The sequence below is a fragment of the Microdochium trichocladiopsis genome (genome assembly GCF_020744255.1).
Source record: "Microdochium trichocladiopsis strain MPI-CAGE-CH-0230 chromosome Unknown B0I36scaffold_2, whole genome shotgun sequence".
In the NCBI taxonomy this organism is placed as follows: domain Eukaryota; kingdom Fungi; phylum Ascomycota; class Sordariomycetes; order Xylariales; family Microdochiaceae; genus Microdochium; species Microdochium trichocladiopsis.
Genome location: NW_025763545.1, coordinates 869,898 through 887,296, shown reverse-complemented (window position 1 = coordinate 887,296; position 17,399 = coordinate 869,898). Strand labels below are relative to the sequence as shown.

Here is a 17,399-nt window from a genome sequence, read left to right as displayed (position 1 = left end):
ACTCGAGGTAAACAGATGATTTGTGGAAAGCCCTCTATCGCAAATTCGTCCACCAGCGATGTTGTTGTTGCTGCAAATTACCAATGCCGACGGACATTGGTGTGCGTCGTCAAGTCTAGGCCACGAACGCGTCCCCCAGAGCAGGTGTGAGCAATATCAAAGACCGGTGCGAAACGCCTGCAGACGTCGTGTCGGAGTGATGCAGGGACAAGCTTGGCCCAAAAAATGGTGTCCAGGACATCGAAAGAAGGGAAAAAGAAAAATGGAAGACAGGAAACTGGGGCGATGCCGGGAGCGAGAGCTGCGAGATTGCGAGCTACGGGCTAGCCTCAAAGTCGATCCCGCGTCGTGAGTGCCCACGAATCGGCCGCTTTACAGAAGCCTATAGAGGCGGGCAGGCTGCACGGCAGAGCAGCCCATGATGCGGACGGATGTTTGCCAGCCCAGCGTTCAAGGGATGGATGGATGGGATCGAGGATGGGCGGGCGAAACAGGTGCCGGCCCACGATGGGCGGCGCGCGTCGGCGCCCGCCCCCGGGGGCTAAGCAGGCCGCGTTAATATTAGCGGGCGGCGGGTGCAGACGAGCAGAGACGGACTATCAAGAAGGAGAACCAGTCGAGGCGGCGACCAATCAGTGAGGGTATCGTGGGCCAGGGCAGGGCGCGGTGGAGGAGAGGCAGAGGAGGATCTGCAGCTCAAGCACGTCCAAGACCAGGGCTCGAGAGCAAAGAGATGAGGGCCCTGGAGCTAGGCCTGTCTGGGTTTGGCCCGTCGGCTGGTGGGACCAGGGGACCCTGCCTGGCGGTGCCTGTCAACCCTGCATCGCGGGCTCTATTGGGCTCTGCGGATAGTCGACTTACTGATTTGATACCTTTACCTAGGAGTGTCCGGCCTGCCTAATTGTTGTGTTGTGCCTCTGCACAATGCCAGCGGACCGGATCAGTGGTCAATAACCTTCCTTGGTAGACATTGCGAAGCCGTGGGGCTTGTGCTGGTGTATGCATCGAGCCATGAGCAAACACGCATCTTGGGCCTTGGTGTCTGTAGCCGAGTCAAAGGCAGTTTGTACAAACTCGTGAGGTCTGGTGGTGCCCCTGACAGCTGCATGAGTGGCCTAGCGCTGCTGCGGGTGCGGGCTGGTGCAGGTGCTCTTGACTCGGCGCAGGGGCCTTGCGGATCTTCCTGCTGTCTCTCACTCTCTCACACACGGCACATCCTCGCTCCAGATGTCCCTCTTTGGTCTTGGGCATTTCCCCAACCGCGCTCTAATCAAGAGAAATCGACTCAAGGTCCATGTGTGAGCAGGCCTCCTACCGCTCCAGCCGGCGGCATCCATGTCTTCGGGACGATGCCCCTTCACCACCACCCTGAGGATGTGCGACCCGTGCTCGTCAGGTCGAGCAGCCAGGTGGAAACCATGTCCCTCGCGTCATTTATTCGCAAAGATCCCAGCTCGTCCGGGGAGACCCAGCAGACCACAATGTCACCTCACGATAATACCGCCTTGCGCACAATGGGTCCACGACCACACCACAAATCCACAAGCCTGGCTGGCTCCTCCAGCGCCTTTTGCCGCCAAAAGCCCGCGGCTAGGCTCGTCTAGTCCAAAGGCGCCCGCCAGCTTTGGCACGGACCTTGCCGTCGGCCCCCCCAGGAGCAGCTTGCAGGTTACTGATTCGCAGCTTTGCAGAGTTCCCCACCGCGGCACAAAGCGATCAGCGGTGATCTTCGGCCGCCAGCCAAATCCGTAATAACCACAGGCTACGAAGTATTAAGTTCAGAGATCCGTGATCCGTCGCCTGTCATCACAGCCACACCTTCGCAAGCGGGATCCAGTCTCAGCAGTCATCCACAAAAGAGCTCCAGGTGCCCACAGACTGTGCTGTCTTCCTGGATGTGATCCGCCTCCACGTCACGCAATGCCTCAGGTTTCAAGCCGGAACTATGGGCATATCTCCCGAAACATAGGTCGGTAAATCTGGCCAGCTCTCTCGAGTAATGCCGCGCGTCTTGAAAGTACGCTGCTGTGGCACATTGCGCTAAAGTCCAGCCAAGCCGCCGCGTCGACATTTGAGCAGATGATCCTTTCTGCACCTCGATCGTAGAGTATTCGAGCCCACTGCCTATCAAGGACAGGGCAGCGCAAATGCTGTCAAGTGACTGGCAAAGCCACCAAGGGTCCAGACTTCAAACTGGGAACAGAGCACAAAGGATTGTTCTCGCCCGCCACCACCAATATCCCCCACTCCCCACCATGGCGTTCCCGATGTTGTTGTGAGGACAAGCATCGGAGGCAACTAATAGCCTCTAGCCCCCCCACCCCAGGCCAGCCTTGAGGTCTGAACGCCACTGATCGTGCTAGGACCCTAACCCCCGTTAGTGGTTGTTAACAGGAGCCCTCCTTCCTACTCACGCTCAAAGCCCAGGTTGAAAGCCCAGCAGCTGACGCAACCCAGCAAGCTGTGGCGCACCCTGATCGGACTGTATAGTCCATCGTCATCGGCTCGGAGGATTTTCCCCCCTCCTTTGGCTGTGCGGAAAGGATCTTCCATCTCGAGACATGGTTCTCGTTTCTCAGCGAGTAATTAGTGCCGCATGGAACACGTCCAGTCCTCTCCGCATGACGCTCCAGGTCTCCGGGGGGGGGGGGGGGGGGAGGAAAAAAGAGATACTCCGAGATGGGCAACCCTTTCCGTACCTGACTGACACCTCCGTCACTGGCGCTAAACTTGGTCTATATTTCAATACCCAGCCGAAGCATGTCTGTAGAAAACTCGGTACAGGAACGGGAGTAGCATGGTGAATGTGCGACGCATGTGTTTATTCAGCAGTCGTGTTTGCCCATACTCCCAGAAGGGAACAAAAGTGAAAATGTTTTCGTTCGGGGAGGGCACAGGACTTTGATATTGTAAATTGAAATCGGGCCTTTGTCACAGACAGCCTCCAAGTTTGCAGCAAGCCACAGCCTTTTCGATCATCCTGAAATCGCCTGGCTGCGTCAAGGGCAGTGTGCGATGTCATTAGGTCAGTTTAAGTCAGGTCACCACTCCTTTCAGACAGCTGGCCGGTTATCGCACGAGATTAAGCCAGGAACATGGCAACACCCAACATCTTGTAACGAGAGCAGATTGTCACGAGCACTGTGGTGAATGTTTCGTGTCATTCAAAGACTGTGCTACATATGCTTCCAGGCACAGAAGAATTCTAGGGAAAAAGGAAATCAACTGAAAACCTCTCTTACTCGTCAGAATTCCAACACGCAAGCAGCCCAGCTGCTTCGCCGTGGGTCCTTGCTTCCTCTCCCAAAACAATTTATCTTAGCCCTGCGCGGCCCATGTTCGTAACCAATGCCGCAATCCAGCAATCTCAATCAAATTTCGCGTGTGGTATCAATCTAAAACACTGTTTGAAAACAACGCTTCTCCTCAACGTCCGCTGGCTTGGCTTACCGCACGAGAGACCATCAGAGCCCGACGGCCCAAGCACCTACCAGGGCGCTCAGAAGTAGTCCCCAGGACTGAATGCTGAACCGACCTGCGCTGCTCGGCTTCGAGTCTATGTAACTAGTATTCATGAGGTTGAGCAGCATCTGGTGGCTTGCGTGGCCACTAGCAGCGAGCTCCTGCAACTCGGCACCGAACGTCGAAAGGATATTTGTGCTCCGGCCCACTGGACAGAAGACCACTTCCCACCCTCCGCCGTGCGGAATGATGAACGTCGAGGTCTGGTCATCGTACGCGTAGCTATACGCGTCTGGACACACGGCTTTAGCCCGTGTAGAGTACAAGCTAGGCCCGCACACATCCGGGTTGTTGTACTCGCCCGCGCAGCAATCCCTAGGGTCGTTCGTGGCAGCACATGCGCTCTTGCATGGATCAAAAACTGGCCGTGGCACATTGTCATCTGGATAAGGATAGACTCCGTCGCCTGGCTTCGTGGGCGGGAAGGCCTGAAGATCCCACGGGCACCAGTTTGAGACACGCTCGTTATCGTGTGCTGTCTCATAGGGCATTGGGTAGGTCGAGTTCGTATAGGTGAGTCCTGTTCTATTGGAGTCGGCCAGATATCCCGGTGTGCCGATGCAGACGGGGTTGACCAGATTTGGAGGGATCCATGTCGTGTTCTTGGCTGGGTGATAGACGATCCCAACAGGCAAGTTGTACCCGTCGACAAGGGAAATGTCATAGAACGTCTGCGTTCCGGTAACACCACCAGATAGGGTGAATTCAGCCAGCGTGGCAGGTGCGGCCCCCTTTGTTGACGCGTTAGTTTCGATTCAGCCCAAGTGAACAAGCACATTTACCACAGACTTACACTAAACTCGCACTCCAGCTTTCCGAAGCAATCGCCGGTGGCGCACGTCGCAGTTTCGCCATCTGCTGTGCAGTTTGTGCGTCCCCATACACGTCCTTGCCATGTCGACCCCACCGTCATGTTTCTCCTCTTGCCAGGGCCCAGCTCAAATCCTGTGGACTCGGGTCCGTCGCCATGTTGTGTCGCAATGCCCGGCCACAGCGTGTCGGGGCAGTTGTTTGTCACGAGCAAAGGGATGGGCTTCTCATCGTCGGCTCTGGCTTTGATGTGCCTCTCGCTTGCGGGTGGGTGCGCTCTTGGTGGATAATCGAACTTGTACAGCTCGTGATGGCTTGGGTATACAATGGCATCGGCGAAGGCTGCCCACCATGCGATGGCCGTGGCGGCAGCTTGTCGGAGACTGAGCCCAGCCCCTCTGTTTTGACAACAGTCCGCTCTCATCACGATAGGCAGGTCCTTGGGACGGCGCGCAATGTAACGTGAGCAAGTTCTCACCAAAGATCCCAGACCGTAATCGTGTTGGAGGCAAAGCTGATTGGTAGATCCAGTAGCAAAAGCAAGACTGAATGGTATACAAGAAGACTCGCAATTCGCATGCCGAGTGGTAGAGCAATTCGTGGCAAGGTCGACACAGCCTCTAGAGAGCGCGCGCGGGGGTGCTCTTGTTAAGAACGTCTGCAGACTTGAAGCTATGCGAAGTGCGTGGCACAGCTGCAAGGGTCCAAGGGTCAAGCGCCAGTGACGTATCACTGAAATGTTTATATTGGCTGCCGACCCCTGGCGATGTCCACAAGTGGTGGTGGTGGTGGTGGTGAGGAGATCCTGGTCACTGGTAAGGCAGGCCAGGTTCTGGTCACAGCCCTTGTCGCTCGGCCGAAGTACCGCGCATGTCGTAGCAGTTCCGTCAAGTTATGTGTGTTTTTCGTGAAATACTGTTACTTAGGAAATATGCAGCTCGCGATGCTTGTCATAAAAATGAGTGTGATGATACCGTTGTATATCAGGCCATGGTCCACAAAGATGCGTCCGTACGCGCCAGGTGTTGGGCTTGACCGTGTCCATCTAAATGTAGCCTGTGGATAACATGGAATCCAGGTACAGGAAGCTCGGTAGGCGCGATGACGCAGGCGGGACCCCTCCCAGAGCTAGCGCTTCCCTGTTTTGGTGACATTCAGCCACCCACACCTGGGCAGTGTCCAGGGGTCCGTCCCGTCGACCTTCACGTGGAACTTAAAATCGTGTGGACAATAGCGGATACGTACGCTGCCATAGTTTACCGCTTTGAACCGGTGAATGGTCATGGCTGGTCACCTGGATCAGACACCCTGCGGACAAGTTGTATTCTAGATTGGGCAGCTCCAAACCTTCGATCCTTCACGACGGCACACGCACGAGGAAGGGTCACGTGCAGCACCGCTGTTCTCAACAAGCGAAGGAAACCCTTGCGGTCAATCGAGCATTATTCATAAACATGATGAATCTAATGAGTAATGAGAAGTTCTATACAGACTTTGCTGGCTGCTTTAGCCTTTGATCTGCAGCCTCGCAAGGTACACCGCTCTACCACCCGAACCAACATCCTACACATTCTGCTCTAGAGTGTGCCGTTGGTAACGCCCTTCTCCGGGAGTGCAACACGAAGATGGCTCAGGTCAAACCGACCGCTGAACTCCTTGGTGATCTCCTCGAGGCAGCCCGCTGCCGCGGCAAAGAATCCAAGATACGACTTGCTGGGGGCCAAAACTCGGCTGATGTATTCCGGGTGGAATTGCACTCCCACGAACCAAGGGTGGTCCTTGATCTCGATGATCTCCATGCGCTTGTCGCCATCACCCTTGCCGACGAAGGTCAGGCCGCCTTCAGCCTGCTCCAGGGTGGAGATGACCTCGGGCTTGACCTCGTATCTGTGGCGGTGTCGCTCCCAAATCTCCGGTGCAGAGCCGTATAATGCACGGAACTTAGACCACTCGGTGCCCTGCTGGAAAGAGGTCGCACGCTTGCCAAGGCGCATGGTGCCGCCGAGAACCTCGTTGGAAATCTTTTGTGTGACGTTTGTTAGTTTGCATTTTACACCTGGCACGCAACGACAGCAGGGTAACTTACCTCAGGCATGTTGATGATGACCGGGTTTGGGCAGATCTTGTCCTTCTTCGGGTCATCAAACTCGGAGCTGCCAGCGTCCTTGATGCCGCAGACATTCCGCGCGTACTCGATCACGGCAACCTGCATGCCAAGGCAAACACCGAGGTATGGTGTCTTGTTGGTTCTCGCCCAGTTGGCAGCCTTGATCATGCCTTCAGTGCCCCGGTCGCCAAAACCTCCGGGCACCAGGATACCGTCAGCGGTGCAGACGGAGTGCCACGCCTTGTGGAAGTCGGCGGGCTTGGCCCCATTGTCTTCGAGATGCTCGGCATCCACCCAGACGAGGTTGAGCTTCTTCTTGCAGTGCATGGCGGCATGCTCGAGAGCCTTTGTGACCGACATGTACGAGTCGTGCAGAGAAATGTATTTGCCAACGAGGGCGATGGTGACTGTCTCAAAGACGTGATCTTGACCTGTCGCCAGGCCGATCCATTCCTTCCACATCGATTTGCCCTGCTCGACGAGGGAAGGGGGAATCTTGATTGCGTCGAGTTGCAGCTTCTTTCTAAGAATGGGCAGGAGGTTCTGCTTCTCGAGGAGGAGGGGAACGCGATATGTCGTGGAGACGTCGTGGACGGCGAACACTTGCTCGTGTTCGACTTGGCACATGTTGGCAATCTTCTTAATGATCGGCTCTTCGAGTGGTCTCTCGCATCGGCAGGCAATCTGAAGCCGTTAGCTCGAGTCTAGAGGGGCTCACTGACAAACAGCGACTCACCAGGTCAGGGTTGAGGCCAGCACTTCTGACATCACCCACGGCTCTCTGCGTAGGCTTCGTCTTTTGCTCTCCAGAGGCTCCAGGGCTAGATAGTGAGATCAGCAAGGGGTGTACTCTCGGCGTAAAGATGGGCGCCTTACGGGATGACGGGGACATAAGAGACGTGGATCTGGAAAAAGTTGCTCTTGCCAACATTGCGCTGGAGCTGGGTCATGGCGTGAATGAAAGGCGCGCTCTCGATGTCACCGACAGTGCCACCTATTTTGCAACACACGTCAGTGACCCAAGACCTCAACAACAGAGGTCTACGGCAGCCATACCAAGCTCAATGACACAAACATCCGGCTCATCACCAGAGTCGTCCACGGGAACCTTGGCGACGCGCTGGATCCAGTCCTCAATGGCACCCGTCACGTGTGGCACGACCTGCACGGTCTTGCCCAGGTAGTCGCCTCTGCGCTCGGCGGCAATGACCTGCTGATAGATCTTGCCCGTGGTGATGTTGTTGTCTCGTCGAAGAGTGATGTGAAGGTAACGCTCGTAGTTGCCGAGATCTAGATCGCATTCGCCGCCGTCATCCAGGACGTAGCATTCACCGTGTCTGGACCGTTGTCAGCTGTGTTGATGCCGGGGGACGAACAGAGCAAAGGCTGCCCCGGTGGGTAGAGACCGACTCTATCGGAGACATTGTGCCGGCATCAATGTTCATGTAGGGGTCAATCTTGATGCTCGTAACCTTGAGACCACTGGTCTTGAGGAGCAGGCCGGTGCTGGAGGCAATGATGCCCTTGCCAACACCAGAGATGACACCTGACAACAAGCCAATGTCAGTCATCCCGTGCTGTTCGAAAACGACGATTGCGGCCATTGCCGGCCGATTCTTGTCCAGCTGTCTGATACCTACCTCCGGAAACGAGGACGTACTTCATCTTGTCTGTTCACCCGAGAAGGGAGCGACCAGATGCAACGATGAGGCAGGAGACTCGAAATCTTGGTGAGATTAGCTCGAATAGGGCTGTGACAGTACGAGAGAGAGAGAGAGTGATCGGACAAGCAATTCGGAACTCAGACGAGTTAGATCAAATGGTCGTATATTCGGAATGGCCTCTTCTTTTAGCTACGGAGAGCCCTCGCCAGGAGGGGGGGGAGAAGAAAGGAAAGATTCTGCGCAGCGCGTCCTGCGTTGGACTCGCGCGTGAATACACCCGACACACGAGCCCGCCTGGCGGAAAAAAAGCTAGGCAGATGCCCCGCCTTGTCCAGATGGGGTGGGCGGTCAGCGATAAGCGGTGCCATTTTTTGGGTGCCTTTTGAGTCAAGACTTGTCACAAGCTAAATCCAGAAGGCCGCTAGTCGTCAATGCTTCTCGCCCCCAGATGTCAATGGCTTGAAGGCAAGGCACTAAATTGAACGGCCTGCTGCCGGGCACAACAATCAACTTGGATTTGCAGCGCTTGCGCCATAACGCGACGCGTGACCTCGCGCGTGACATTGGCCTGTCAAGTCATTCACATGCGCCCTCGATGCGAATGGTGAATTCCTTCATATTTCCAAACATGGAGTAAAAGGTATCATTTGGCGTTAAATAAGGCATACCGAACTTGTTTCGGTGCTAATAATGACCCGCTCTTTTGCTTCTCTACAACCAAACCCTCCCCAGCTTTGTCTATGTCATTACCTGAATCTCGCTCTGCAACGGCCCATGACCTCTCCTTGGCACACCAGCTCGGCACTGAATTCTGAGCCGTCCAGAGTAAGATAGATATCGAAGTATACCCGGTAGAATGTGCCCTGAGGTGTGTCCATGCGCTCAAAGTCCTTCTCGAGATTCTTTCTTGACAAATCGGATGTCAGGGTAACCACTTCCTTGATGCCTGTTTTGATGTTGTTAATGCTGTGTCCAAGCTGGCGAGGATTTAAAAGGTAGACTTACGAGGATCCTTGGTGTATTCTGGGCAGACGTCGTCGTCACAAGCATACAGTATATCCTCGTACATGAGAGTCGCGCCGGGAGCCACTTGTCGGAAGAAAGAAACCTTGACAGGTTCGCCAATCTTGACCTTTTGGCCCTTCTGCACAAAGATTTGTCTGGTAAACTTGCACCGGTCCTTGCCATCCAAGGAAGGAACCCGGTAAGCCTCGGGGTGGTAACCTTCTTTGAAAGGCTGCAGAGTTGCCATGAGATAGTGCCGACGGGCGATTCTGTGGGTGATGACTCTCTCGGTGATACCAGCAGTGACAGCGCCTTTGACAATGGCAGCGACCGAGTCCATAGGGCGAACAACCTTCGACTGGAACTGAGGAGGGACGTGGAGCTTGATCTGCTGGAACAAGTACTCGGAAGCGCCGAAACCGCCGACGACCAAGATGTTCTGGAGCGTGCGGTTCTGCGCTTGGATGGCGACAATCTGGTTTCTGACGAGCTCGAGAATCCGGTTCACTACAGGCTCGAAGCACTGAAGAATCTCCTCGTTGGTGAAAGTCATGTAACCCTCCTCAATGCCGGCCTCGGGGAACTCTGCCTCGATACCAACATCGACAGCCCACTTCTGGCCGTTGTTGCGGAAGTCGGCCTTGATTCTGTTCTCAAAGTCCATGATGCACTTTGCATAGACACGTCCGGCGGTTCTGGATCCGTCGGGCAGTTTCATTTTCCTGATCTTGGTCCGGAGGATGTTGCTGAAGTTGCGGTTCAGGGCAGTAGAACCACATGAGTCACCGGAACCGGCTGTGCACTCTGCGACTGTGAAGGGGTTCTGCTCCTCGACCTCGTACGCGATCAGATCCACTGTGCCACCACCGCAATCGACAATGAGGATGGCATCATGAATCTGGAGGTTGAGCAGCCCAGTCTTGGCGCAGAACAGAGAGGCGGCTTCAGGTTCACTGACGAGGGTCAGTCTGTTGTCGTTCTCGTCACGCAGGAAGCCAGCCTGAATGGCAGCAGCACGAGTAGCCGCCTTTCCGGCATCGTTCCAGATGGCTGGTACTGTCAGATAGTAGCGGATGTTACGCTCCTCTCTGATGAACACATCACCAAGAGTCTTTTGCAGTGCTGCTCTCATGGCTTGGCGAAGCTTGAAAAGATAGTCGGCGGCCACATCGATCTCAGACTTTCCCGGGGGCAACGGGGGCAGGTTGATGGGATCGATGTAGGTGTTTCCTGACAGCATCAGCTGCAGCTTGAACCATTCAACCTTCTGCACACCAGGCTTGGGGTAACCAGTCGGTGCCAAGGCATCTGCGATATCGGGACCCCAGCCAACCACCTTTTGGTACTGATCGTAGTACAGCACGGTGGGGATCTGTAGTGAAGCCACAACGGACGGTCAGCAACGTACTTTGGCTCGCTGGCTCCTCGTTTTGAAGCATGGGAGCGATATCGTAGGACAGGCACATACCTTTTGTTTTGTGTAAGAACCAGCGCCTGGCCACTCTGTAATGATGTCTTCCTTGGCCTCGTTGTTGGTCGCGAAAGCGAATGCTACACCAGAGAAAGTGGTTCCCTATGAGGGTGGTGATTAGTCTCTATGTGGTCACCAGGCTCACTTCCCGGAGTTGTACTTACGAAATCGATGCCAACAATAAGCTGGGCTTTGCTCTTGCTCTGAGCATCGACCTCATTCGGCGCCGGCGGCCGACCGTACTGCTGCATCGGAGGACCTTGCTGAGGCGGAGGAGCAGGCGGAGGGTAGCCGGCGTATCCAGGAGGACCGCCCATGCCTGGGGGAGGGTGGCCGCCGGGCCCTCCCATCTGGGGAGGGTAGCCGGCGACGGGAGCGCCGGTGTTGATGGGGGGAGGGCCGCCAACCATTTGGGACGGCGGGGTTCTGGCTGGACCCTGGGTGAGAGGACTGGTTCTGCCGACAGGAGGGCCTCCAGGGGGGAAGTTTGCGTTGTAACTCGGTGGGCGTGGAGGACCACCAGGATGGTTCATCGTCGGGAGGCTCTGTTGAGAAGAGGACGAGGGGAGGGGAGGCGCGACACCAGGCTGGCTGGGCTGCGGCTGACCCGAAGCTGGGAACTGCTGCGGTATTTGAGGCGGCGGGGTAGCAGTGTTGCTGGCCTGTTGCTGGTGGAGGCTGCTGGTGTCTGAGGAAGGGATGCTGGCCGTGGACTTGCGCTTGCCAAAACCGAGGCCCTTGAAGCGCGAATTCAAAGAATTCAGCGAACTCATAAGGACGAGGTTAGGTTGGAAAGGCTTTTAAGAGGGAGGAAGGAGGGGGGGAGGAAGGGGGCAGGACAAGAGGCGGGTGGCAGAGAGAGGAAGGGCTCGGGCTGAGCCCAGGTGGGATCGATTACGCTCGGCGGGTGAGGCAGGCAGGCTGACAGACGACCAGGAAGCAAGCACACGCGCGGAGGCGGTAGCATGTAGTAGCAGCAGCAACAGCAGCCGTAGCAGCACCAGGTACTACAGAGAGAGGAGGACGAGCAGCTGTAAGGTCGGTGGATCGAGCGAGGTACAGGACGGGGGCCGTGGAGGGGGAAGCGCAGGACAGCTGGAGGACGACCCGACACAGGCAGGACGTGGGCTGGCGCAGGCACAGCAGGACGACGAGCGGGCGGAGGAGGGCTCAAGTGGGGCAGCCACTTTGCAGCGACAATAAGGAGCAACCTACACCTTTTGAGGCAATGCTGAGGGCAAAAGCTTGTGCAGCACCCAGCAGCAGCAGCAGCAGCAGGAGAGCTGCGCGGGCTGGCTCAGACAGGACCCACGAGCGATCGACTCGAATGCTGCGGCTGTCGATGCGAACAGCTCCTAGTCAGCCTAAGCAGGGCCGGATACTCAACGGCGGCTGGGGACAGGCTTTCGCGCTACAGGTCTGGCTCCGTGATACGAGGGCAAGCCACGGTCAGTGTTGCTTCGCGGCGGCTCTTCCCAGGGCCAGGTGCGGCACAAGATCCCTTCGGGCAGCTGTGCTCGCAGGCTCTCTCTACAGATGCTGTCCAGAAATCAACACGGCCGTGCCACTTCGTCCCAAAGCCCTGCCGAGTTCGACCTAACGACCAAACAACACAATCACCACACCCGGCAGGACAGCAACCCCCCACAAGCTGCAGACAACCTCGACATGACTCCTGTCAGCAACTCGCCTGGGCTGGTGGACCTGCCCGTGCGAGGAGGAGGGGTCAAATCTGCCCGACCCCTGCACGGAGTGAGAAAATAGACGGGCAGAGAGCCCTGCGGGATGGGGTCAGCCAATTCGAGCGCAAGCTCGCCGCCCACAGCCCTCCTGCAAGCCCCTGCCCGCTCTAGCCCCCCGTGGCTGGCACAGCTGACGGCGCTAACCTCCGGGGGCCTCCAGGCCAGGGGAGTGCACCCGCAGGGCAGTGTCGTCTGTGAAGCCCTTGCTCAGAATGGGTGGCAGCAATAAGGCTGAGACCAGCAAGGACTGGCAGCGAGACTGGGCAACAGTTCCCCTTCTGCTTTTCAAGGTCCTTGTTGCCACACGAAATGTGGTTCCATCAACTTCAAATCCTCGGGTGCTGTGGCATCGTCGTGTCGGGCCCAGACGTGGAAAGCAGAAACACACTTCAGAGGACAGAACTGGTCTCCAGGGATAATCAGACTAAGAGTGAGTTCCAGCTATTGTGTTCTCACAATGTATGGCCTCCACAGTCTGTCGTCCAGGAGTGAGGCTCAGGTTTTGATTGGCAAAACAAACTTACCAGGGTCTGGCCATTCTAGACGAAGCCCAAAGGACATGAAGACTCGTCGAGATGTGAACGGGACAGGGGCGGGTACTCGCAAACCCCCACGAGATGAGTGTGGAATTGCGGTGGCGTGCAAGAAGCGAGCCCAGCTCCAAAAGCTTGGTGATCTTGGCCCATGAGCAGTAGCCAGTTCAGGGAACAGCTTGTGCATTCTCAAAGCAGTAGTCCACAGATGACAGTGTCCCATGGCAGTATGTCCCGCTGGTCATGGTGCGTGGCGAAACCAAAGGACTTACACAGGCCCAAGGACAAACCCTGAAGAACGTGGTTGGGCAGCCACGGGAGGTCGTCGTAGGACTTTCAAGGTCGCAAGAGCCTGCCGTTTGTGGGTCAGTCCCACCAGCCATGGATTATGTAATGCAACACATGCACTGGCCTGAGGCATGTCTGTGGGCATGCTTGCAGAGAGATGTTCCCTTCCGCGGTCGTGGTGTTGCATCGCATCACCTCGCAGATCTTCTCGCACTCAGAGCTTTGGTTGTCCGGATGCACGTCCCGGCCATCACGCTTGTCGCACACCCATCGAGATTTCGGCATTGCGTGGAACGAAAAGTGACCTCGACCCCATGTCTCCAACGGTCATCGTCATGTGATGATATTATCACTTTGCAGACAGTGTTCTCTTCCAAGCAATAGTGATGATACCGGCGAGCTTTGACCGCCGCGGACAGACACCATTGCATGGCCAGTCACAGCTCTCGGCCAGAGCCGCAGTCCGATCCTGTCCACACCGACGGGACCTGTCTTCCCTCCGCAGGGTCTTCCCAGACCCCACTCGATTCATGTCGGGGCTGTGCCGGGCTGAGCCTCGCGTCCCAGAGCAGACACCGCCAGCTCTGTGCCCTGCTGAGGCGTCGTGGATCCGCCAGACTGGGTTGTGATCGTCCGTTGGAGATGTCTTGCTTGGGAATACCGAAGAACCTCGCAAGGTTGCGGGCCCTCGATCCCGTCGAAATAGACCCATTGGAGCCGCCGACGAAGCCAGAAAATGAAGCTTCACCCACAGCCTGGGGGCCACACACCAAGATTCCAGCTGAGGTCTAGTGCTGCGTTTGACTCGGCCGAGTTCCACTATAGCGTCCAGCCGCAGTCCCTCCTCGGGAACTGCCACAATGTGACGAAGCTACGTGGATCAAGTTTGGCGCGCTTTGCAGAGAGGTGCATCCCAAAAGTCTTGTCATGTCAAGGCACCGAATGGAACCTCTCAAGTTCCGCGGCCTGTCTGATGGAGCTACGCTTTGCGCGCCAACTTACATGCAGTAACCTTGCCCGCCCTGCTATCTCGATCACAACAGCAACATAATTCTGAACCCTGACCCTTGGATGCCTTTAGATCAGGATGCGTTCTCCCCACTTCAAGGATCAGACCATTTGTTGTGCTGGGTAGCTATCCACTCTCTACTTGGCAGTCGTTCATCCCGGCTCGCTGTCCTGGTGTGGGTACTATAAATAGCACAGGTAGGTCCAGGGCCCCGCCTGGGAAAGCTGCCAGAGGGGGGAATTTGTTTCATCAACATCATTGCACACACTGGCAGGCAAGAGGCATTCTGAAATTGGTTCCTCGGTCAGAGTTGATTGTGGCTGGTAGCTCGGTACGACGTACTTCCGTGCACGGCTTGTCAGCCATCATGTATGGCTACGGAAGTAGCCAGCACAGCCATATCAAGCTGACCCGGGAACGACTGTTGGCTCTTGACTCCAGGGGTTACTCGCAATGATATGGCTGAGGCCTCCAGCATTCGGGGCTAGAGAAACTCCCAGTGGATTTACTTTCCCTTCCAAAGTCTGATGTCAAAGTGCGCACCTCGAGCGAGGTGGAGGTCCGCAAACTTGACACCGCTGAGCAGCTCGTGTTCTTTTAGTCTAAAAGCTTGACCTGGCTTTCACAAAGAAGAAGGTTCATCCCACTATTGACAATTTGAATATGGATAGAGTAATAAGCAGAGTTACGGCGTCTCCTAGCCGTTCTACGAGCTCAGGACCCTAAAAATTGCCGTATATCGCCACGCAAACGTAGAACCCCTTTGGGCGTTTCCGATAGTACCGTTCCGTCCATATATCATGCCCAGCCCTTTACCAAGAACTTCATAACATCGTTCTCTCCCGACTCGGAGTGCCGGCGGCCAGACAATGCCGGCAATGAAGCCGCCGTCGTGTCTCTCTTACCACAAATACCGTGCTTGTTACGCTCAGTCAGCCACTCCTCATAGCTTGACTGACCATGGTAGTCACGGGAGGAACGCGATGAGGAGGTTGCCTTGTTGCTGCCAAGGGCGCCATAGTCTCCTCCTCTGCTTCGGTCATCTAGTGATGTGTCAGACCCGCGTCCACTACCATTCCCCGCCCTGGAACGAGAACTCAACTGGCTGTAGCGGGGCGGGAGATCATCTCGCCCGTTGTCGCCAGACGAGGAGCTTGTGCTTGTCTCAAACGCAGTCCCTTGGCCAGATAGAGATTTATCATTGCCAGTCGGCCATCGCTCCGACTCCGTCGTTCGGCTGCGCCAACGCCCGCGCTGGACAGAGGGCGTGCGCGAAGCAGACGACGACGGAGCAATCGACACTGTGGGACTGGATGCCCGACGAGCGCGGTTGGACGAGAAAGACGACCACGTTGTCGACGGCAATGGCCGCGGCGGGGAACGAGAAGAAGATGAAGAAGGCTCCGACGATGGAAAAAATGAGTATGATGAACAGCCGGACAGCGTGGATAGGTGAGACGGCTGTGCTGTGCCAGAGAGCTTGGATTCTCGGATGGCCCTGGCCAGCTCGTCGAGCTCTACATCTTCGCCATCAGGATAACTCTTGTGCTCGTTCCCGATGTTTTCGCGGCTATCGCGCTGAGTGCTGTCCTCGGCTTGATGCCTCTCCTTGCTTGAGGTGCAGTGGTCTCGAGCCTGCGTTGTGCTGTAGTATGAGTTGCAATGCGTGCTTCTGTCGTTGTGGCTGTACGTATACTCGTATCTGTACTTGTACCCGCGAGCAACACCACTGCCGGTGGCGCTACTGGCCATTGTCCCGGAGCAGATATTGTATGTGTAGCAGTCATGGGTCTCTTCGCTGCGAATATGGCAGCAGGCAGCCCCGATATGAGGACTGTTCCTGTTGGCTCTGGCTTTGTTCTTGCTCCCGAAATCGATCGCGTCGACCCGCCCGTTTGTCCAGCCGCCCAGATTCGTCCACTTTGTCCCTTGTGCACCGAGTATGCGATGGCGCAGGACAGAGGGGTGGCATGTTATCTTCCTGTTCTTTTTCGACTTGCTGTGGCTAGGCTCTGTGCGGTAGCTACCAGAGCCCTTCATATGGCTCTGACAGGAGTCGTAGGAGGAGTGTGCCTCTGCGTGGTAAAGGCAAATCGGGGAAGATGAGGTCGTGTGTGAGGCTTGGCAGTAGTATGCCGCTGCGGCAGAGGACGAGTGGTGGTGGTACATGGCTTCTGCCTCCCCGAGAACTCCGCTGGCCGTTTATGGAGGCGAGTTCCTTCAAAATGAGCTGAGAGGCGAAGACCGCCTTGCTTGAAGTAAAGATGCAGACGGGCAATGAACGTTTGAGAACAGTGAGATCTCCTTACTTATGTGTGTCTGGCTTGGAGCCCGAGCCAGAACGTGGGCAAATAAATCACAAGTAGGAAGTGCCACGAGTGACCGATTGGTATGGTGTTATCAAGAAGAATGCAACGGCACAACGACATATTTGTGAAGATGCCTGACATTATCATAAGCAGAAGAGAATATAAGTCCGAAGACATACCCGACTCCACGGAGGAATGAAGAGCATGTGGCATTTCCCGCCTCGTACCGTCCAGATTGTCGCGGCGATTTACAAAATATGCCGTGTAGCCGAATTTGCAGGACCGCGAAACATCCAGCCTGTTGTTACTTAACCCTGCCGTTGCTGTTGGAGTCTTTGTCCTCGATATCGCTCTTACACATTCCGCACAAAGACCTTTTCCGGCAACCAACTGCACATGCCTCTGGTGATACTGGAGCTACACATTGGCTTGTGGTTATCAAAGAAGAGGTGAGACAAGGCCGACCTGACCATCACTTTCGGATGACGTTGTGTGCTTGGCTCCATGAATGCTGTTGGTTGGAGCTGGTTGGCCCATGACGTGCCGGTAAAGAAAGGGTCTGCAGTTTACCGCCTTTGATGTAGAAGTACAGTCATGCCAAACAAACATTGAATGGCGGAAAGAACAAAGAAGGTGTGAAGTGAGGCTGAGCACGTGCCAGCTCAGAGATGTCTTCTTCCAAGGTGCGTGTCGGGGCAAACTCGCGATGCTACAGCAATCGCTATTTGTCTACAGCTTGCCAGCGGTCTGCATACCGTAGGCAGGTTTGCAGCCGCCGTGTCGTTGCTTACCGATGGCCCACACGGACAGCAGATCATGATTAGTGAGTGATACTCTGGTGGGTTTATCTAAACTCGTTTCAGACATGGACTTGCTCGTCCGGTCTCGAATTTATGCTTGAGCTCGTCCTGGCAACACGCATGAGCTAGACTCGTGAAG

At 55.9% G+C, this 17,399-nt stretch overlaps 4 protein-coding genes across 4 annotated transcripts; 1 reads left to right on the top strand and 3 right to left on the bottom strand.

The window, feature by feature from the left end:
• Positions 1-3,142: 3,142 nt before the first annotated feature.
• Positions 3,143-5,020, bottom strand: B0I36DRAFT_380550 (thaumatin family-domain-containing protein). The gene is made up of 2 exons (XM_046160821.1): positions 4,316-5,020; positions 3,143-4,253 (listed from the first exon to the last, which is right to left on the bottom strand). The coding sequence occupies exons 1-2, from the start codon at positions 4,754-4,756 to the stop codon at positions 3,465-3,467; spliced, it is 1,230 nt and encodes a 409-aa protein (XP_046016448.1). The 5' UTR covers positions 4,757-5,020; the 3' UTR covers positions 3,143-3,464.
• A 620-nt stretch (positions 5,021-5,640) lies between these two features.
• Positions 5,641-8,358, bottom strand: B0I36DRAFT_313803 (CTP synthase N-terminus-domain-containing protein). The gene is made up of 7 exons (XM_046152673.1): positions 8,080-8,358; positions 7,850-7,985; positions 7,496-7,776; positions 7,316-7,433; positions 7,176-7,260; positions 6,419-7,123; positions 5,641-6,353 (listed from the first exon to the last, which is right to left on the bottom strand). Exons 1-7 carry the CDS (start codon positions 8,102-8,104, stop codon positions 5,910-5,912), a joined length of 1,794 nt encoding a protein of 597 aa, XP_046016447.1. The 5' UTR covers positions 8,105-8,358; the 3' UTR covers positions 5,641-5,909.
• Positions 8,359-8,642: 284 nt separating this feature from the next.
• Positions 8,643-11,786, bottom strand: B0I36DRAFT_313800 (uncharacterized protein). The gene is made up of 4 exons (XM_046152672.1): positions 10,744-11,786; positions 10,577-10,681; positions 9,109-10,480; positions 8,643-9,049 (listed from the first exon to the last, which is right to left on the bottom strand). Exons 1-4 carry the CDS (start codon positions 11,350-11,352, stop codon positions 8,850-8,852), a joined length of 2,286 nt encoding a protein of 761 aa, XP_046016446.1. The 5' UTR covers positions 11,353-11,786; the 3' UTR covers positions 8,643-8,849.
• Positions 11,787-16,607: 4,821 nt separating this feature from the next.
• Positions 16,608-17,154, top strand: B0I36DRAFT_64464 (uncharacterized protein). The gene has a single exon (XM_046163146.1). It carries the CDS (start codon positions 16,718-16,720, stop codon positions 16,997-16,999), a length of 282 nt encoding a protein of 93 aa, XP_046016445.1. The 5' UTR covers positions 16,608-16,717; the 3' UTR covers positions 17,000-17,154.
• Positions 17,155-17,399: the final 245 nt, after the last annotated feature.